Raw genomic sequence first — 18548 nt, 5'->3', positions numbered from 1 at the left:
GCAGGCCTCGGTCACAACACACCCTCCACAGTGACGCACCGTGACATATCTATCTGCCCCCCACCGTGAAGACTGTGTACTCAAGTGCCTTTCTGTTTGCGTCCCAGCACCTGGTGCGGGGGATCTCAGCTCCACCGATGCTGCTGAGCACACGATCCCAATACCCTTCCTTCCCGCGGCAGTCCCAGATGGCCTCCAGTCCAAGTGCTGACGTGAAGCCAGAGCTTAGCGTTCGGCCTGTTCTGTACAAGTGACATTGGCAGCCGTCAGCACCTCTTCCCTGCTCAGGGGATTTACAGACCTATCAGTGTTTCCTTCTACTTCCAGTGCCTGCACAGCACCCTCCACGACACCAGACGGGGAGTCCTTAAATTCCAGCACGTGGCAGGAAAAACAGAAATTCGAAAGGACAGTCACTAACATCTGTTAGGGGTTCTCTTGGACTTGAGTGGGGCTGCTAAATGGAACTTCGGAAAAAGAATAAATTCTTAGTGACAGCTTAAAATATGGGAAATGAGTCAAGTCAGCCTGAAGTTTAATACAGGGCTTATACGTGCACTAGGAAAATCGTGCCGGGGGGCCACCGACTACTGATTCCCAACGCCTGGTCTGCAGACAAGTGTGTGCTGTGACCCAAATGCCAAATACATAGTGAACGAGAAAACGCATCAGCTGCAGAAACTCGGCAGGCTGTTTATGTTTATGGGGAAAGGCTTTTTTGATCAGTTTCAAGCAGGAAGACCAATCACAGGTGAGACAACCAGGTTTGAGGACCACATGCCTAGAAGCGACATTTAAACCTATCGAATAAGCTGTCACCACTGAGACTCTACAAGGCGTATTTTTACCAGATTCTAAATGCAATCACGTGACCAACGAAACTGACCCTTATTACGACTGATGAATTGTTAATCAATTTTGAAATTTTACTTTTAACCACCTGGCTGCTCCTGTTTTAATTAGAGCCCACCAAGGGCAGAGAAATGTCAGTGAATGCTATTCTGCCATTTCTGGGCTGGCTTCGACTCAGCCAGGCCTTTTCCTACCCTTTGGAGTTCCTGAGCTTTCTTTAGGTTCAAGAAAGAGAAAACAGACAAATGGTAAAACTATAAGGAAAAGCACTCTGAAGTGAAGGATGCTCTCCCCCTGAATTTCAAACGTGTTTCCCACGCCGTGTCCTTCTGCCCGAGGCAGCCTGACATGCTCCAGGACCACAGAGGCCACTCAAGTTTCAAATCCACATGGCGAGGAGATTGAGTACTAATTAAGCAACCTTTTTAAAAGGGAACAAACATCATCGGGTTCTTTGGGGCGAAAGACTCACCCTCAGTGAATTAGGTGGCATAGTTTTAGGTGGCGTGATTGAAATAGGTTAGAGAATTATTTTGATTACACCTGCATCCATTTACTTTGAATTTTAAAAGGAAAAGCTGAAATCCACTGGCATATGCATTTCATTCAAAAGTAAATATGCAAAGACCTCTGTTCAGCTCAGATTTTAAATATATCTAGTTATCACGGAGATAGGAAAATTTGCAATCACCAGCTTTGCATCTTAGTCCAAAACTAAACATTTATATTAATGTCATAAATGCCAGGCCCCAAAGAAATTGATTTTTTTTTTCAGAGAAGAAGCTTTTTCCACTTCGAGAATTCAGAGATAACAATGTTAGGCTTAGAAGGACATGTTTTTGTCTTGTGCTACTCTTCTGAAAGCAATCAATAAATCAGAACCTTGGGAAGGATAAATCCTCGAGCTACGCTCGGTTCAGGCTGATTGGTCTCCATGACCAGTACAGTTCCCCGGCTCGGGACCCTGGCTCTGCTCTCTGGGACTCTGTCTCCTCAGTGGAAGAAGGCAGCCTGGACGCCCCGTCACCGCGAGGACTGTGGCCCAGCCGCGCCGAGCGGGACGGGGACCCTGGCAGTGGACACGGGCAGGCTGGGTGCAGGTGAGCTCCTGGACTTACTGCACTCAGCGACGTCCGTTTGTGGCTCAGGAAGAGCAGATCGAGGCCTTCCACGTTTTTCCTCCTTCCCCGCCTCCTCTTCACGGGGGGCTCCCCGTCCACTAGGGAGCCGTTGAGCAGGTGCCTGGGGGTCGGTGTACGCGACAGGCCTGCCTGGAGCAGTTCCATCTGAGTCTTAAAGGCGTCAGACACTGGGGTCGAGACGTTGGGCAAGATGAACTTTGAAGTCAGAGATGAAAAATTTGAGGTAGAACTGGCTGCCTCTCTTGAGGCCTTTGATAAATCGACAACCTTCTCTTGTCCGTTTTCTGAGACCACCTGAGACTCCCGCAGCTGGGCGACCATCTCCATGAGATTCCGCCGCTTGGCCGCTCGCTCCGCCTCGATTTCGATTTTCCGCCTCCTCCTCCTCCGCTGGCGAGGGATTGACAGGTTGAGAGCGTCTTCCTGTTGAAAAATCCCAAAGTAAAGTTGCAGGGAGCCCCAGCTGTACCTGGCAGGCTGGCCACCTCTTGAGAGCCAGGAGCTTGGGGAAGTACAGGTCCGCGGGCTGCTGGACAGCACAGGGCCAGGTGGAGCTGGAGCGTCAGCTCCTACCTTCTCCCCAAGCCTGTTCAGCACGAGCCTCCCACCGCGCTGACAGTCCCAGGGCTCGAGCTCCCCTTACAGCGGCAGCCGCCAGGCGCCCCAACTCACCTTTGATAACTGCGGGGAAGCGCTGACGTCCTCGCCCCCGCCAGCGCTCGCCTGCCCCACCATGGAGAGCTCCGCGAAGCTCCTCTTCTGCAGGGGACCGTCCCCCGGGCTGGGCGCGTACCCGGGGATGAGCCCCTGGAAGTCAAACAGCTGCCGCCGGTTGACTGGCCACTTGCCTCTCAGCACTGCCTCACAGATGTTGTCTAAGCGGTTTATCATCACGCGGTCCTGGAAGGAGAAGAACAGTCACGTGACATAGTTGCAAAGACCTGCTTGGAGTTAGGAGAGCAACACAGCCGTCCAGAGACACACGAAGGGTTGAAAAGCAAAGCTGTGGGCAAAAAGGAAGGAAAACCCCCAGCAAATAGGCCAAACCCACACAAACCATTTTGCTCTGATGGATGGTCTTAGCTGGTCCCGATCCAGAGAACTTATTTTTCAATCATCAACAGTGAACCATGTAAGGTAAGAAACATATTGAGGAAAGGACACCACCGAAAGATCCCTCTATTTTAAGAGTAACTCTTATTCGCACTCAGTAGAGGATCGGCGTGCATATTCGTAGATGGGGGAAGCTGTGCATGGCGCTCTGGCACTTCAGACCCACAGGCCAGATCACAGCCGGTCCCTGGAAGTGGGACATCACCGGCATCACTATTAATAAAGTTCAGCACTATGAAGTGGGCACCAACCTCGGGATACCTAATGAATGTTAATTTGCATTCCCCACCCATTATCACTTCAGATTTCACTGGAGCGTGTACATTAAAAATTTCTAATTACAGCTCTCGGACGGAGTTTCCATGGATTGAAAGTGCTTGCTACTATCAACCTTTTGGCTGATCTGTGAAACCCTGTTCTGTACTCAACAAGGAAGTTTGGCACTACAATGATAAACGGAGGGAGAAAAAAAGTTCTTTTTATATTCTTCAGTCAAAAATTACACCTGGTCTTTAAACCAATGAACACTGTCGAAATCTTTGGATAAGTCTATGGAAGCACATTTTGTGTGTGTCGTTTGCTTTAAAGCAGACAGCCCTGTTATAGTGTTTAGGATGATAATTCCCCACTAAGAAGCACACCCAAATCACATAGGGATGTGTTATAAAATTATCCTCTTTAGCCTAAAACCTAACTTTCCCTTTGCTTTTGGTGACAGATGGCCACACGTGGAAGTATCCAAGAGGTACTGGAGCAAAGAGGCACACAGCCCACCCTCTCCCGACCTAAGGAAACTGTGGGCTTCCAAGAGATGTAAGTCTTGAACTTGAAAGTTCTGCTTCAGATTAAAAAAATAAAAACAGAGTTTCCAAAGCCACAAGGACCCAAAGTACTGTCCAGAGTTCTGGTTATTTATCCTTCATGTCACCTTGCCTATTCTATTAGGAAAGTATTCCACAGACTTTTTTCCCCTGGGCTTTTCTGGATCAATTCTTTGCAAACAACAAAAAGAAACCTACTTCATATACTAGGTCAAAGTTTACCTATAAATTATTTGTAAAATCAAGCTGGACCGATTTCTTCCTTCCCTATTCTTTTTCAATAAATAGGAACAACAAAAAATGCTCACCTTGGGCCAAAATGAGAAGGCAAACGTTCTCTCGTGAAGGAGCTGAGCCACGGAGGGATCTCCGTCCTCCAGGTAGAATCCGTCTCGGGTTTCATCCCTTGCAGTGCTCATAGAAGCATTGCTTTCTTCATCAAAGTTCTTCCCTCTAGAAACAGCCCCTGCTGGGAGATGAGTTAATGTATATTACTCACAGCCAGACTCTCTCTGAAACAGAGACTGAGGAGGGACCCTAGTAAGGTTTGGAACACTCACCCCAGTTTACTGAGTACCTAACACTGTACGTGATCAGAGCAGTATGAGGCACTTTACCATTCCTGCCAGTTAAACCTCACAACGCAGACGGCGCTCGTCCCATGCGGTAAGAGAGCAATGGGGCTGAGCGGGCATACACAAAGTTGTCACAGATTGCGCATTTGTGCAACGATGCCTCTGGAGCAGGCCTGAATGCCAACTAAGTCTCTGACCCAAGAGCCGATGTTTTTCCATACAGGAAAAAGGGTGAATGTTCTGGCTGAAGTTCAAAGCTACAGCTAGAGCAGGACAGTACAATGTGGTGCTTTTCCTTTTTTTTTTTTTCTCTTTTTTAACTTTAGGAAGAAAACTGGTTCTCCAGAATCTACTCCTACTCTTAAACTTCTGAATTAAAACAAAAAAAAGCAAGCATCGTTTAAGATAATAATATTTACCCAAGGAATGACGCTCCTCCCACACATTTAGTTGTTCCAATCAAAATCACATGGAATTCTTAATACTCTGCTATATAAAGTTAAGGTCTAGGCTTAACCCAGAGGTTGTTCTGTTGTGTGTGAAATTCTTCTTAGAGCTTAACTTTTTGAAATGTCAGATTTATATGCCATAAGATGTTCACAGATATCTAGGGATAATCTGAAATTATGATCCTTTCGCAGAAGAAAACATACACTAATTACCCTTTTAAAAAAAAGAAAAGCACGTTTCATGGGACAGGAAAACAATGCGTCTCCCAATGGGCTGCAGGGAAACCAGGAGAGCGGCCCAAATCGCCAGGCCTTACCTTCAGGTTGGGACGACTCTTCGGATTTGTCGTCGTCCTCCAGCTTTTCCTCTTCGTCCTCCTCAGAGCCCTTCTCCGAGACACACTTGGGCCCCGGGTCCTCGCCGGCCTCCAGGACCTTCAGTTCGCTCTTGGCCGCGCCGGCCCCCGCCTCGCGCTCATGCCTGAGGTCCCTCTCCCGACCGTGGGCATCGTCCTCCTCCTCCTTGCCCTCGTGCTTCTCTTTGGCGGCTGCGCCTTCGGGCTCCTCCACTTTGCCTTCGGCTGGTTCGGGCCCCTTCTCGTCTTGGGTGTGCGCGGGCGGGATGACGGCGGGGGTCTGGCCGAACCCGACAGCCAGCGGGTTCAGGGAGGCCATGCTGCCGGCCCCCCTGCTCTGAGCGAAGTTCTTGTGGGAGTCCAGGAAGGAGAGCTCGGGGTCGTTGAGGATGTGGTAGTCCGTCCGGCTGACCCCGTGCTTGGCCGCGCCGACCAGCAGGTCCCGGTCGTGCCTGCCGCACTCCCACCACTCGGGCAGGTCCAGGCTGGGCTGGCACAGCTTCAGCCGCTCCCCCAGCTGCGGGTGGTGGAGCACCTGCTCGCGGATCTTCCGCAGCAGTTCTATGCGGTACAGCGTCCTGGAGGCGCGCTCTTCCGTGATGGGCTCGATCAGGCAGGAGAGGTCGGGCAGCTCTGGAACACAAAAGCAATCGCGTTTACTTTGGGGAAACCCGGGGGCGCTTTAGATCGCGAGCGTTCCTTCCTTCCCTCTTTCCTGGCCTGTTGGTGTGGCGCTTGCATCTCTGAGGGTACCCACCGTCGTCTGGCTTGGGGGGCATTCGACACACCCGCCGGCACATGGCCACAAAGCAGCTGAAGTACTTCTCCAGGCTCTCGTCGGATTTCTTGTCGAGTCTGGCAAAAGCTCGAAATTGGTTCCAGTCAAACTGCTGCTTGATGGGGTCAAAGATAACCCCGAAAGTGGACACCACGCGGTAAAAATCAGCCTCTTCTCTTCTCGTCCACCTAGTAGAGAGAAGACATTAGCTCGAACTGTACTTGAGTTCAAAGGCTTCCGGTTTATCGTTGCCCTTCTCTTTCCCCTACACTTGGCACACGGCACTCGTTTGGCAGCCGGCGACACTTGCTTGCTCTGGCCACCACCTCTGCTGGGATTCCTGTCTGCAGTGGGCCGAGAAGGGCAGAGAGGAGGGGAACGGGCCTGGAATTGCCTAAAGGCCCCAAGGAAACTCACTTTTGCCTTTTCTCAGATATAATCGCCTCCCTCTCCGCTTCCAGCGCCCGCACTTCCTCCCGCGGCCGCCGCCGCCGCCGGTCGGTCTTGGTCAGGGCCTCTTGCCTCATCTGCTGCCGCTTGTAGCTGCGCTGGTAGGCGGTGATGAGCCGGCGCAGGCGGGTGGTCAGGCTCGAGGTGCTGGGCCAGTAGAGCTGCCCTAGCTCGGCACTGCTCTCGCCGTGCTTGCCTGGGGAAGTGGAAGAGGAATTTTTGAAATGTGGTCGCTGCAACCTTGTGGTACACGGGATTTTCCACCTGAACGGGTGACTCATTAACATTCAGATAATGGTGTGGGAATTCTTAGTCTACTTGTTTTGAAAGTACAAGTAAGGAATCACCCCGATATAATTCAATGCAATGCAAAACCAACAATAAAAAAGAATCAAAAGTATTCTCAAATGAGATGAGTCGGTGTAGACAAAACAACATTTTGAGGTGCTCCCATCCTAAAGAAGCAGAGTCCCAAATACATGAATAACTAAGTACTGCGCAACGCGCCTGGTCTGCCCGGGCTCTCCCGGCGCCGTACCTGTAGTGTGTACTTCCATGGCTTCTTCCTTATCCTCTGGGGGAGAACTGGCAAATTCCTTGAAAGCAAAGCAAGAGAGAGAATGAAACCTGGGGTCTCCATTTTATTTTATCTTTTAAAGAACAGGTCATGACTTGTAAAGTTTAACAAGTTTTATATGGGCAGATAATACTGTAATGGTGCTATAAAAGCCAATATACTCAAGTTCTTACATCTATTTCATCCTTGAATGGAGTTCTGGCTGGTTTATATTCTGGGTCTTCATCTTCTCTGTCAAATTCTCCCCTATACAAAATTTAAAAATCTGCTAAGAATCATACTCGCAAGCAAGAGAGCAGGGGCGTGGGTGGGGAGGTGTACCGCTACTTTGACTTCTGGGTTTGACATCAGAAGTGACTCCACCAGGGCTAGGGACATGCAGCCTTGGCAGGACGTGGGGAGGGTGGGACTGTCATTTGGAAAAGACAAGCAAGCTTCGGATTCGCTAGATGGTACGGTTTGTTTGAAGAGTCATTTGACATAGAGGTGGAATTGATGGGGGGGTGCATCACTTAAGTTCCAGGCAGACGCAACACGGGGCATCGTGGAGGATGCGAACTGAACCCTGCCAGGAAGTGCGACACTGACACAAAGTTTATTAAAATTTTAGCATGTCCTTACCCGTCACCGCCATCTGCCAGCATGTCTGTTCCTCTTTGCTCGGCGGCTATGGCCTTGGCATCGGGCATGCCAACTCGCTCCAGAAAACACAGCGCGGGGTCAGCTCGCATCGAGTTGTACTTCTCATAGCCTGCGCCACCCCCAGCAGCCCGTGGAGGAAGCACACGGAGACAAAGGAAGGCGTCAGCACGGGCTAAGTCACCGCACCACCACGCCACGCGGGCCTGGCCTCCCGGTCGAGGCTGCGCCCAGGCTCAATTTCAATGAACCCCGTTGAGCTAGAGCCGCCCACAGACAATCCTTCTAGGCAAGCTTCTGGGGGCCTGGTCACACTTCAGGGACATTATCAGAATTAACGACCAACCCTAACGGAAAAACATGGCGGGAATAACTGCGAGACGCCTGGAAAGATTGACCCTTTTTTCTCCGAGATCTAATTTTGCGTGACATTTAGAAGGCTCTGCGATGTTCTCGGTGACCTCTGCAGAGGTGCTCCAGGCTCACCAACCCCCCAATCCTGAACAGCTCCAGGCCTGCAGGAACCCGCACCGCTGGCCGAAAAATCCCTGTGTATGGAAGGCTGGTGAACCTGTCTTATTAGGTTTGGGATGATGCATGTCAGTAAGATGACACCCTTCCCTCTATGGTTTTCAAACTGCAATTTGCTTTTTGACTGCCCACGTTGACTAGATGGGAAATGGCAGATCCCAACAGTGCGCTGCGGGAAAATGATTTTTTAGGCTGAGTTCACAAAACATGGCTGCGGTACAGAGGCAGAGCAGCACAATTCAATTAGGATGTGTACTACAACACACCGCGCCTAACTGCTGTAGAGCCTCAAGCCAAACTGTAATCATGAAAGGTTTTATAAGCCATCATTCTCCCCTTTAGTCAGGCTGGGCTGCTGAGAATACCTCCGCGACCTCTAGAGAGTTGGGATTATAATCAGGAATCGCTCACTGTATATATCATGCCAGTTCTGCATCCCCGGCCTTTCAAAGTTAACAAGGCTGCGTCCCACTCAGGGGAGCCGCGAGTTCTCAGCACTGACATTTGTGAAATATTGCTTGGAACAAAGCCCAGGAGGCACTTGTACAGATTAATAGCAGAGGTTAAGCCCACCGTCCACTCTGACACTGGCTGGCCAAGTTAGCGAGTGAGGCAGTGCTGGAAGCAAAGTTTAGGGTGAACTATAGGACGACTTGGCCACTACGGCAACAAATATGGTTTGGGTTTTTTATTTACAGCCAAGAAAGAAATGTTTTCTTCTCAAATGCTCAACAAACATTCAAAAACAGCATCTGATATTTACAGTTCATATTAGATTTTTAGTGCAGAAAAATGGTAGACGCCAAGAGGCCTCTGGAACTATCTTCATTAATACTGTGACTCTGGAAAGAGGCGGCACAGCGTTCTACTGAGAGAGAGAGCCGCACGGTGAGGATGTGGTCAGCCCAAAACATCACTCACCATGTTTGAACACTCCGATTAAAAGGGATTTATCTGCTTCCTTATCCCACCAATCCGTAGGAACTTCGGCGTGGAAAGGTTCAGGGATCCACACGTCGGCTTCGCTATAAAGGCAATCGCTAAGGTAAGGTTTCAAATAACTGCTAGAACTGAGGACAATTTCCAGGGGACGGGTGTGACGCACACACTCACCCGCCCTCTCTTACAGGAGGACACACCTGCGCGCTGAGGGCAGCGGGAACGAAGGTGAACGGCAAGGGCGGAGTTGGCCGCGCCCTGCCACAACGGTGGTGAACGCCAGCGCACCACCTCACATCCTAAGGTCACCCTAAAACACGCGCTTTCGCGGGTACAGACACACACACGGCCCGGGTCGGCTAGACAGGTCTCGCCACCCTCCCTAGCCCAGAGGATAGGAAGCGGGCTACGAATGGCTGGTGAAGGTTCTTGAAGGCGAGGCGCGGAGCGTTCCGGAACAAAGCGCGCTCGCACTAACCTTGAGTCCGCACCCTCCAAGATCTTCTCTGCCTGCTCTCCGATCACTTCTTGTCTTAGGTAGTACAGCATGCGGACACGCAGCAGGACCCTGGAGAGGAAGACGGAGGGGGGGAGAAAGTTCTTAACTTCAGGACTGTTTGCCAACAGTGGCTTTTGGCAGCTGCTGCTGTTCATCCATCATCCTGCCAGGGCTGATTAGCCTTGCTGTACGGTAGGCTTGAAGCGTGACAGATGGTGGCACATAATCACCTCTGTGTGGTGCTTTCTGCTGGCTTCCAACAGGCCTGCCTGGCAACCGCTCCCACCGCACAGAGAGGGACGGGGCTCGGCCCAGCCCCGGCGCACTTCATTTACTTCTACCTAGTGCAGCTTGTGAAGTTTAGACACGTAGCCGACCACTGCCTCTGAAGTATTGGAGCAAGTTTGTAAACAACTGAGCAGATGGCTTTCAGTAACTGTTCTGCTTCATTATCTCATAAAATTTCCTCAGCTGCTGCCTTAATACCATTTTTGGAAGCACATCAGAAGTTGTAGGAATAAACGAGATATAAAATCTGGTTTTACTACCTTACAATAAACCCTCAATATGGAATGTCAGGTTTTTCAGATTATACAACTTTGCTTCTGAGGAAGGAAGATGGGGCTGGGGGTGGGGCTGGAAGCTGGGCCCTCACACTTCCCCCTCAAGGAGGGTTAAACATGGTCATTCCTTCTGGCCTGCAGTACCTGTGACCCTAAGTTTTAGTTTAAAAGGCAATAATAAAACATTATAAAGGAGATTAAAGTGTGTCTAATTAATTGAAGTTCTTAGTTATTTTTCAAGGAATCAAATTTTAAAAAAACACAAAACTTTGGAATTCTAGGAACCACAGCTTCAATCCCCCTTGGATTTCCTCAACAGCTTTATTCTTCCAATAAAATCCTCCTGGGGAGTCCCAGAGGCCTCCGTCTACTCCGAGTCTAACGCTCCCTGCTGGACCGCCGCTGTGCGCCTTGGGGCCGGATGTGTGAAGACCAGCTCCTCGGCCGTGAGTAGACTCCAGCCTCCACTTCCCCTCACGCGCTTGTACAGCACCTGACAGCCAACGTGTCACTTTCACACATACAGGCTCATGTGCTCTTCACAAGAATCCTGTGAAGAAGTGGGGTAAGTTCCAATTTCCATTTTATAAATGTGAAAACTGAGACTAACACGAGATAAGTGGCATGTCCAAGGTCACAGTCACCTTGGGGATGGAGTACTCAGAACGACATGTGATTCCACCACCTCACACAGTCTCGCCATGACAGGGCCACCGTCCTCTCAACATCGAAACAAGTAAAGGCAGCTCGGCCCAACCCGACGACTCCTGACGCATAGATGGCCAGCTGGCACACGCCTCCCTCCTCACCACCGCCACCTCCTCCTGGCTCAGCGTGGAGAGGAGGGAGGTTTCTGTCAGTGCTCCAAGGTTAGCAATCACTCCAGATGAACCGTGAGGTAAGAACTGATTGTCCATCACTTCACCCCACACAGAAAAGGTGTGGGTCACCAGGTAAGACCAGCTCCAGAGGAAAGAAGGCTCAGGCTTCGGGCGACTGCCTCCCATTCACAGCAGTGGAGTCGCTCCCTTTCGGAGAAGACAAAGTCTTCTGCTTTGGGAGCAGTACTAGGTGGAGACTTTTATGGACTAACTGTGGATTTCACCTTTCTTTAAGAGGAAAAAAATCAAATCAGTGCAATGCCAACCTTTGGAATGAACTGAGCCACTCTGGTCCTGGGAGTGGAAGAAGACAAGCAGGACGTGGCATCGCCTCGCCAGGCCTTACTCAGGCCTCACCGCCTGTCCCTCTAAATGACCAGGAACTACTCAGAATTCCACACATCGCCCTGAGCGGTCCTGTCTCCTCAGTCAGGTCTAATCTGAGACAGGTCCTCTGTCTCTTATGACCTTGAAGCTTCTGAAGAGTACTAGTCAGTTTTCTTCTAAGACTCCCCTCAACCTAGGCCTCGCTTTCTCTTAACAATCGTAGACATTTCCTCATTTTCAGTCCCGATGAGTCGCAAAGCACCAGCTGCCAGGAAAGAAGAATCGGAGGCCATGCTTCCTCCCAGAGATGAGATGGAGTGTGTTCACCATTTTCTTATGGGAGTGAGTGGAAAGATGTGAGGAGCACTAGTTACTTCTAGTTACCTCCCACACACTAATTATGGGGGTGACCTATAGAGGTTTGCTCCTGACGTGAGAGTGGGAGATCCCCGTTTTCAGGGGATCTGGAAACGGGAGCTACTATTTCCACACTAAACCAAGGGAAAATGGCTGCTGTAGACCATCTTCATTTCTCAGTTTGTTTGAATCCAGATCTCAAAAGGCTTTCTGACCCAAAGATTGCATGAACTACAGGAACACTAGAGCTCTAAGTGGGGTGGTATTCTGGGGAGAACTATCATGCTACAATAAGAAGTTTCTGAGGTACCAAAAATGGTTTGAAGCAATGGTTTAGAAGGCTCAAAAAGGAAGATTTTGTCAGTAAAAATCCCAGCACAGCAGTCAAGGGTCGGCCCCCAAAGCACCACAGCTATTTAAGAAGGCCACGAGGACCAGGGAGGACCAGGCGTTCCCGCGCAGGACTCAGCACCAGCCCACGACGACCCCAGGCAGCAGGCCGGCGCCCAAGGCAGGCAGGGGCGAAGGGTGGGGAGGGAAAAGGGCACAACATGTGTCCAGTCTGGGGCTCAAATGCTCTGCCCTGTACCTGGCTGAGTGACCTTAAGTAAGTTACTCAACCTGGGTCTCCGCCTCCTTATCAGTTGAAGGGGGATAAGATGAGACCGCACATCTCAAACCATTCAAACAGATTAAAGCGTGCAGCAAGCTTTCAAAAATTATGTGCTCAGACTTCCCCTGCTGCTACTTTTACAAAAGAAAGATGGATTTATTCATTTTTACCTTGCCTCACCCAATCAAGATCTTGTTGCAGAACTCTCTTTGACTAACAAGGAAATAGTGTCTTAAAAGAAGCTGAGGGGAAGAGGACTTGGCCCAGTGGTTAGGGCATCCACCTACCACATGGGAGGTCCGCAGTTCAAACCCTGGGCCTCCTTGACCCGTGTGGAGCTGGCCCATGCGCAGTGCTGATGCACACAAGGAGTGCCATGCCATGCAGGGGTGTCCCCCGCGTAGGGGAGCCCCACGCGCAAGGAGTGCACCCTGTAAGGAGAGCCACCCAGCACAAAAGAAAGTGCAGCCTGCCCAGGAATGGCACTGCACACATGGAGAGCTGACACAGCAAGATGACGCAACAAAAAGAAACAAAGATTCCCAGTGCTGCTGATAAGGAGAGAAGCAGTCACAGAAGAACACACAGCAAATGGACACAGAGGGCAGACAATTGGGGCAGGGCAAGGAAGGGGAGAGAAACAAATAAAAAATAAATCTTAAAAATAAATAAATAAATAAAGCAAGATATTAAAAAAAAAAAAAAAGGAGGTTGAATAGTTTGCCCAAGTTCACACAAAGCTCGGAAGTGGCAGAGCTGTACAAACTGCTGCCTGGACTACTGATACTGGAAAAAAACAAACACTCAAAATGCAGAAGGAAGCAATGTAGACAGATGCCAGTTTCATATTGTAGATGGGGGACAGAGAGCTCCAAGCAATGAAATACGTTTAGATTCAGTGTTCTGCAATGACAAAGGATCAGTTTTGGGAAATAAAGGGAAGGAACGTGACCAGGAAAAAGGACCCACCACGGAGATAATATGACCCAACAAGTAACAGGAAAACACCCCCTTCCCTGCACTGAAAGCAATTAGCTGAAGGAGGGATCAGATAAAGGAAACCATAATTCTCTAACAAACGCTGGCACAAGTCAGTCATCTAAAGGCACGTGACGTGACACGGCCTTGTGTTTCAAGAAAAATGGTAAAGCTGTGTAAAAGCAGCGACTGCACACTTTCACGGTCCTAAGAACATACATTTTTCAGAGAACGAGAGAGGAAGCCAAGTCGGTGCGGCCCCTGGACACATACTTGTTGCAGTGGTGCTTCAGGTGCTTCTTGTAGCTGTCCTCCTGGAACAGGGCGTCAGGGTTGCAGCCGGCCAGCCAGTCAGCGTCCTGCACCAGCGGCTGTGCGCTCTGGGCTTTCACCTTCTTCCCCTTCCTTCCCCTGGGCACGGGGGCCGAGAGACCTGGAACGACAATGACAGCAGCTGTTTACAATCTACCTTATACGGTGTGAGGCCAGGAAGCATGGGGGTCACCTTAGGTCTTTTTATCAGCAGTGCTGTCAGGGGGCAGGGGGCGGGGGGGGCTGGGGCGGCTCTCTGTCCCCTCTGCTAATGTAGGGACAACGACGCTGGACGCACCAGAATGGTTGGCCAAGGCGCGCGTCTGCCCGTCAGCCGTAGGTGTGATCAGATCCCAGATGAAGCTTTTGATGTTCTCGTCCCCTTTGTAGTGGTTGAGGCAGTACACGAGGATGGTCCTGCAGATGGTTTCCACGTCCTGCTCGGTGAGTGGACGTTTGTAGCGCCCATGTGAAAGGATGTCAGTCCACCGTCCCCAACTGCAAAGTAGATATTCCGTATGTAGAGGGTGCCTTTGACTTTAGCATTGGAGCTTGACGTCAACAGGCAGGTGCCAGGGCTGGGGCAGCCTGGGTCAAAGCTAGGAATGCTTTACGTCAGGTGGTATGGAAGCAATCCAGGGGGCGAGAGCTAAAAAAGCCTGTCTTACAGAGCGGGCGACGTGCTCACAGCTCACTAAGGGCAGTGGGTGAGCTACCGCCAAGAGGACCACGTCCCTGCCGAGGCTGGCCACGGCAGCTGTTCTCGGGCATGAGTGCCACCTGGGGGCCTGGAAACTTTACACTTGGCTTCAATCTACCATGATCTGTATGCCTCAGTGCTGACCAGCCACTGGAGATGAAAGGTGACTCAAGGTAGGTGTGACACCATCAAGATGAAAGCTGCACTGCTGAGGATCATGGTGGCTGATCTACCTTGGAGGGAGGCCAGCAGAGGTAAGAGAAGCTTACAAAGAGCTCTGAGTTTCCCTTTCAAATAAGGAGTGAGAACTCCAGAGTACAATGGCACGCACAGGAAAAACGGCCAGCCACCTCCCAGTTCCTCACGTGAAGCAGGGAGAAGGGACTGTGGACAGACCAACAGACAGTGCCCTGTTGAACATGAGCAGCCCCTCTGGGGCCACCACCCCGCCTTCAGCACGACGTTGCCTTGGGACCAGCATGCGAGCAGCATGCGGGGAGCAGGAGGCGCCTGTGCCTGGGGTGCTGGGCCCTTTCCCCAGATGCAGTGGGTGGAGCCCCTGGGGCGGCGCGCGTGAATTCATGATGCACACCCGCCACCCCCTACCGTGCTCCGGTCCGGGCATCCCCAGGAGGGCGCAGCCGTGCCGACCAGAGCACAATGCACCTGCTCCCAGGCCCTGCCTCCCCCGGGCCTCGTCGCACGCTCCTCCTCGTCCTCTCTGGCGTCACTGAACTTCTTTTGGCTCACAAGGCCTGCCCTCACCCCCCGGCCTTTGGACCCACGACTTGCTCTACCGGGAACTCCCTTCTCCTCCCTCACCTCCCCAGCCCCCGAGTGCCCTCTTTTCTGGCTAATTCATGAAATCCACCAGGTCGCAGATGACGTGGCTCATCTTCCAGGGGCATCTGCTTCACCCCTCCCGGCCCTGTGAGTGGGGAGACAGAGGACACCCGAGCCGCGTCTCACAGGGCAGGGGCACACCCCCTGCTGCGCTGCGGGATGCTGCGCCGTCACCGCACTGGCACGGGCCTCTGCGGTTCCTACTTGTGCGCTGGAACGCAGAGTGGCACTGTCGTGTCCCAGCGGGGCCCTGGCATCATCCGTACCTGAGCACAGTGGCCAGCACGGGGTGGGTGCCTGGCGAGGAGGGGTGAACGTGGGGGCGGAGGGCTTGAGTAAAGGAAACGCAATGTGGCCGAAGCAGGCGTCTTGGCTTTGGATGTCACCGCTAGTGTTCTGTTTCTAAAGTTACCAATGCGGTTCTCAACTCTGTGACCTCGACGTTGAAAGGTGGATGGGGCGCAGGAAGGAAAGGGCTTGGATGGGGACAGTCTCTTGACAGACGAGAGCGAAGGCCCAATCCTAGGACACCTTCACCGAGTCATCTCTATGTCCCACTGAAACGGCCGCCCGAGTCATCTCTATGTCCCACTGAAACGGCCGCAAAGCCTTCATCTGACTGTCTCTGATGAATATGATTTTGCTCGACCAGCTGGAAGTTCTAATAATGTTTAAAATAAGATCGCATGTCACACAGTCAGTCCAACTTACCCGTACACAAGCAGATTCTTCTCGACCCTGAAACACTCACTCCTTGCGTAGCCCTGTGATTTATCCTGGGGGCGCCGGGGCTTGGCGCAGGGTTTCTCCTCGGAATCACTTTCTAAGTCTGAAAACTCCATCAGCTCATCTTCTTTCACTGCGCTGTAGAGTCTCGTTTGCTTTCTCACTCGTGGGGTGTCAATAACCAGGTTGTTCTGAAGAGAGAGCGAACACCTTTGAAACTCCCGAAGGTGCGCGCTCGGGCTGCAGGGGTCAGGTTTGAAGGGGACCTCTCACTCACCCTCCCATTTAAGGCATCGATGTCCAACTCCGCCTTTTTGGCCCACTTTTGCCAGAAATTTGGATCATCCAAAGAAATATCTGTCCTGTTTCCAGAGGCAACAAAACTGGCCTAAAGAGAAGAAAAAAAAATAATGGTGCATTACTTTGAGATGCTTTTCTCAGAGGCAAAATACAAAATCCTCGTTGATTCATTTGTGACCACGTGTGAGTCCCTCCCTTGTTGGCCTGAGAAGCTGGCCCTCGAGTGGTTCACCAGGGAACAGGGTGACAGTGCAGCAGGACCCATGACGGGACGGGTGCAACTCACACAGCGGAGGGGCCCTGGCCCGGGTGAGGCAGTGTAGGGAGAGTATTGCTGGGAAGGGGGAAGACAACGCTCGCCCCAGGATAATGCCTGGACCAGCTTTTGAAGATGCTCACAGAACAGGAGAGCGGGTGGAGGCATCCACAGCCCCGGGAAGGACGCGTACAAAGGCACGGGGGCTCGGGGTTCTCGTGGAGAGCGGCCTGAGCTGAGGCTAGGCTGGAGAAGCCGGTGGAAGCCAGATGGAGAAGGGCCTCCCGGGGCGCGTGGACAGGGGTCTGAGCCCTTGCCTGGGGCAGCAGGGAACTCTTTGAAGGACGCGTTCAAGAAGGACATTATCTCCTCCAGAGTCAGGCAATGGGAAGGACACGCGGTGTCTTTGAGGACAGAGAGAGTAGAAGAGGCTACTGCAGCGGTTTAGGTAAGAAAGGATGAAGACTGAAAACAGTGACGGCAGAGACGGAGAAAAGGAGGCAGCCTAGAAGGTAAAAGGAAGGGCGCTGGACTCTGGGCAGACGAGGAGGCTGAGGAGGAGGAGGGGCGCAGGAAAAGCCTCCGCCTCGGCGACAGCTTCGCAGCTGCCGCTGCTGCGGTGAGCAAGCGGGTGCTTGGGGAGGGTGGAGGGCCGGCCTGAGGAGCTTCGGACACACTGAATTTGAAGTGCTGGTAAGAACTGAGGAAAGAACCTGAAGAGGCTGGAAAGAAGCAAGAGGCCGTTGAGTGATGGAGGCCATGCCTTGTGAGAGTGGAGGGGCTGGGACAACTGGGCCCACGTGCCCACGGAGAAGCCAGACCCCTACCTCGCCTGCCACAGAAATGATCACAGGCCCACTGGAGGCATGAAAACCATAAAACTCTTAGAGGAGAGCACTGGCGTAGATCTCCCTGTGATCTCAGGTTAGGCAGCGACTTCTGAGGTAAGACATCAAAAGCACAAAAACACACGGAGAGCTGACACAACAAGATGATGCAACAAAAGAAACACAGATTCCTGGTGCGCTGATAAGGATGGAAGTGGTCACAGAGGAACACACAGCAAATGGACACAGAGAGCAGACAACTCGGGGCGGGGGAGCAAATATATAAAAATAAATAAATAATCTTTTAAAAAAGCACAATGAAAGAAAGAATGGTAAACTGGACTTGATCAAAATTCAACAGCATTAAGAAAGGACGTGGAGAAAATGCTGGCAAATCACACTATCTGATGAGACTTATATATGGAACATACAAAGAACTCTTAAAATTCAATAAAACAACTCAAAAAAAAAAAAAAGAGCAGAAGAATGGAATAGACATCTCTCCAAAGACAATATACAAGTGGCCAACAAACACGTGAAAAGATGGTCAATATCAGTAGTCATCACAGGACTGCAAATCCAAACCAGAATGGAATACTCTTCACACGCATGAGGATGGCTACAATAAAAAAGACTGACAAGGGGAGCAGACGTGACTCAAATGGCTGAGCGCCTGCTTCCCAAATCGGAGGTCGTGGGTTTGATTCTGATGCCCCCTAAAACAAAAACAAACAACAAGCAAAGCAAACAAAAAAATCAACTCAGGGGAGTTGATGTGGCTAAGAGGTTGAGTGCCAGCTTCCCACATGTGAGGTCCTGGGTTCAATCCCTGAGCCCCAGTGCCTGAGGGGAAAAAAAAAAAAAAAAGACTGACCGGAGAACGTATTGGCCGGGACATGGAGAAGTTGGGGCATTGCTGGTGGGCCTGTAAAATGGTACAGCCACCCTGCGTACAGCCTGGCAGTTCCTCCAAAGGTTAAACATGGAGCTACCTACCACATGACCTGACCACTCCACTCCTGGTATCTAACCGGAGAGAAATGGAAACAAATACCCTCATAAAAGCTCATCCACAAATGTTCACAGCAGCATTATGCATAGTAACCCGAAATGGAAACAGCCCAAATGCCCATTACCAACTGTT

General features: G+C 51.2%; 1 protein-coding gene across 5 annotated transcripts in view; it reads right to left on the bottom strand.

Moving 5' to 3' along the window:
* The window catches only part of CHD7 (chromodomain helicase DNA binding protein 7), a 195384-nt gene that overhangs the window by 6031 nt on the left and 170805 nt on the right, over window positions 1–18548 (bottom strand). For 4 of the 5 annotated variants that reach the window (XM_058275557.2, XM_058275559.2, XM_058275561.2 and 1 more), the window contains 15 exons: window positions 16299–16409; window positions 16007–16212; window positions 14051–14250; window positions 13714–13873; window positions 9701–9790; window positions 9205–9308; window positions 7735–7864; window positions 7287–7359; window positions 7075–7132; window positions 6504–6732; window positions 6066–6274; window positions 5270–5941; window positions 4237–4397; window positions 2667–2894; window positions 1971–2417 (listed from right to left, as the gene is read on the bottom strand). In XM_058275557.2, the coding sequence (XP_058131540.1) occupies window positions 1971–2417; window positions 2667–2894; window positions 4237–4397; window positions 5270–5941; window positions 6066–6274; window positions 6504–6732; window positions 7075–7132; window positions 7287–7359; window positions 7735–7864; window positions 9205–9308; window positions 9701–9790; window positions 13714–13873; window positions 14051–14250; window positions 16007–16212; window positions 16299–16409 (3078 nt within the window). The remainder of the gene's footprint in view (window positions 1–1970; window positions 2418–2666; window positions 2895–4236; window positions 4398–5269; window positions 5942–6065; window positions 6275–6503; window positions 6733–7074; window positions 7133–7286; window positions 7360–7734; window positions 7865–9204; window positions 9309–9700; window positions 9791–13713; window positions 13874–14050; window positions 14251–16006; window positions 16213–16298; window positions 16410–18548) is intronic. The other variant, XM_058275558.2, reaches the window with a different exon arrangement.

The sequence above is a fragment of the Dasypus novemcinctus genome, chromosome 14, assembly GCF_030445035.2.
Source record: "Dasypus novemcinctus isolate mDasNov1 chromosome 14, mDasNov1.1.hap2, whole genome shotgun sequence".
Lineage (NCBI taxonomy): Eukaryota > Metazoa > Chordata > Mammalia > Cingulata > Dasypodidae > Dasypus > Dasypus novemcinctus.
The sequence above is the reverse complement of the archived record's forward strand: the minus strand, read 5'-3'. Positions and strand labels throughout refer to the sequence as shown.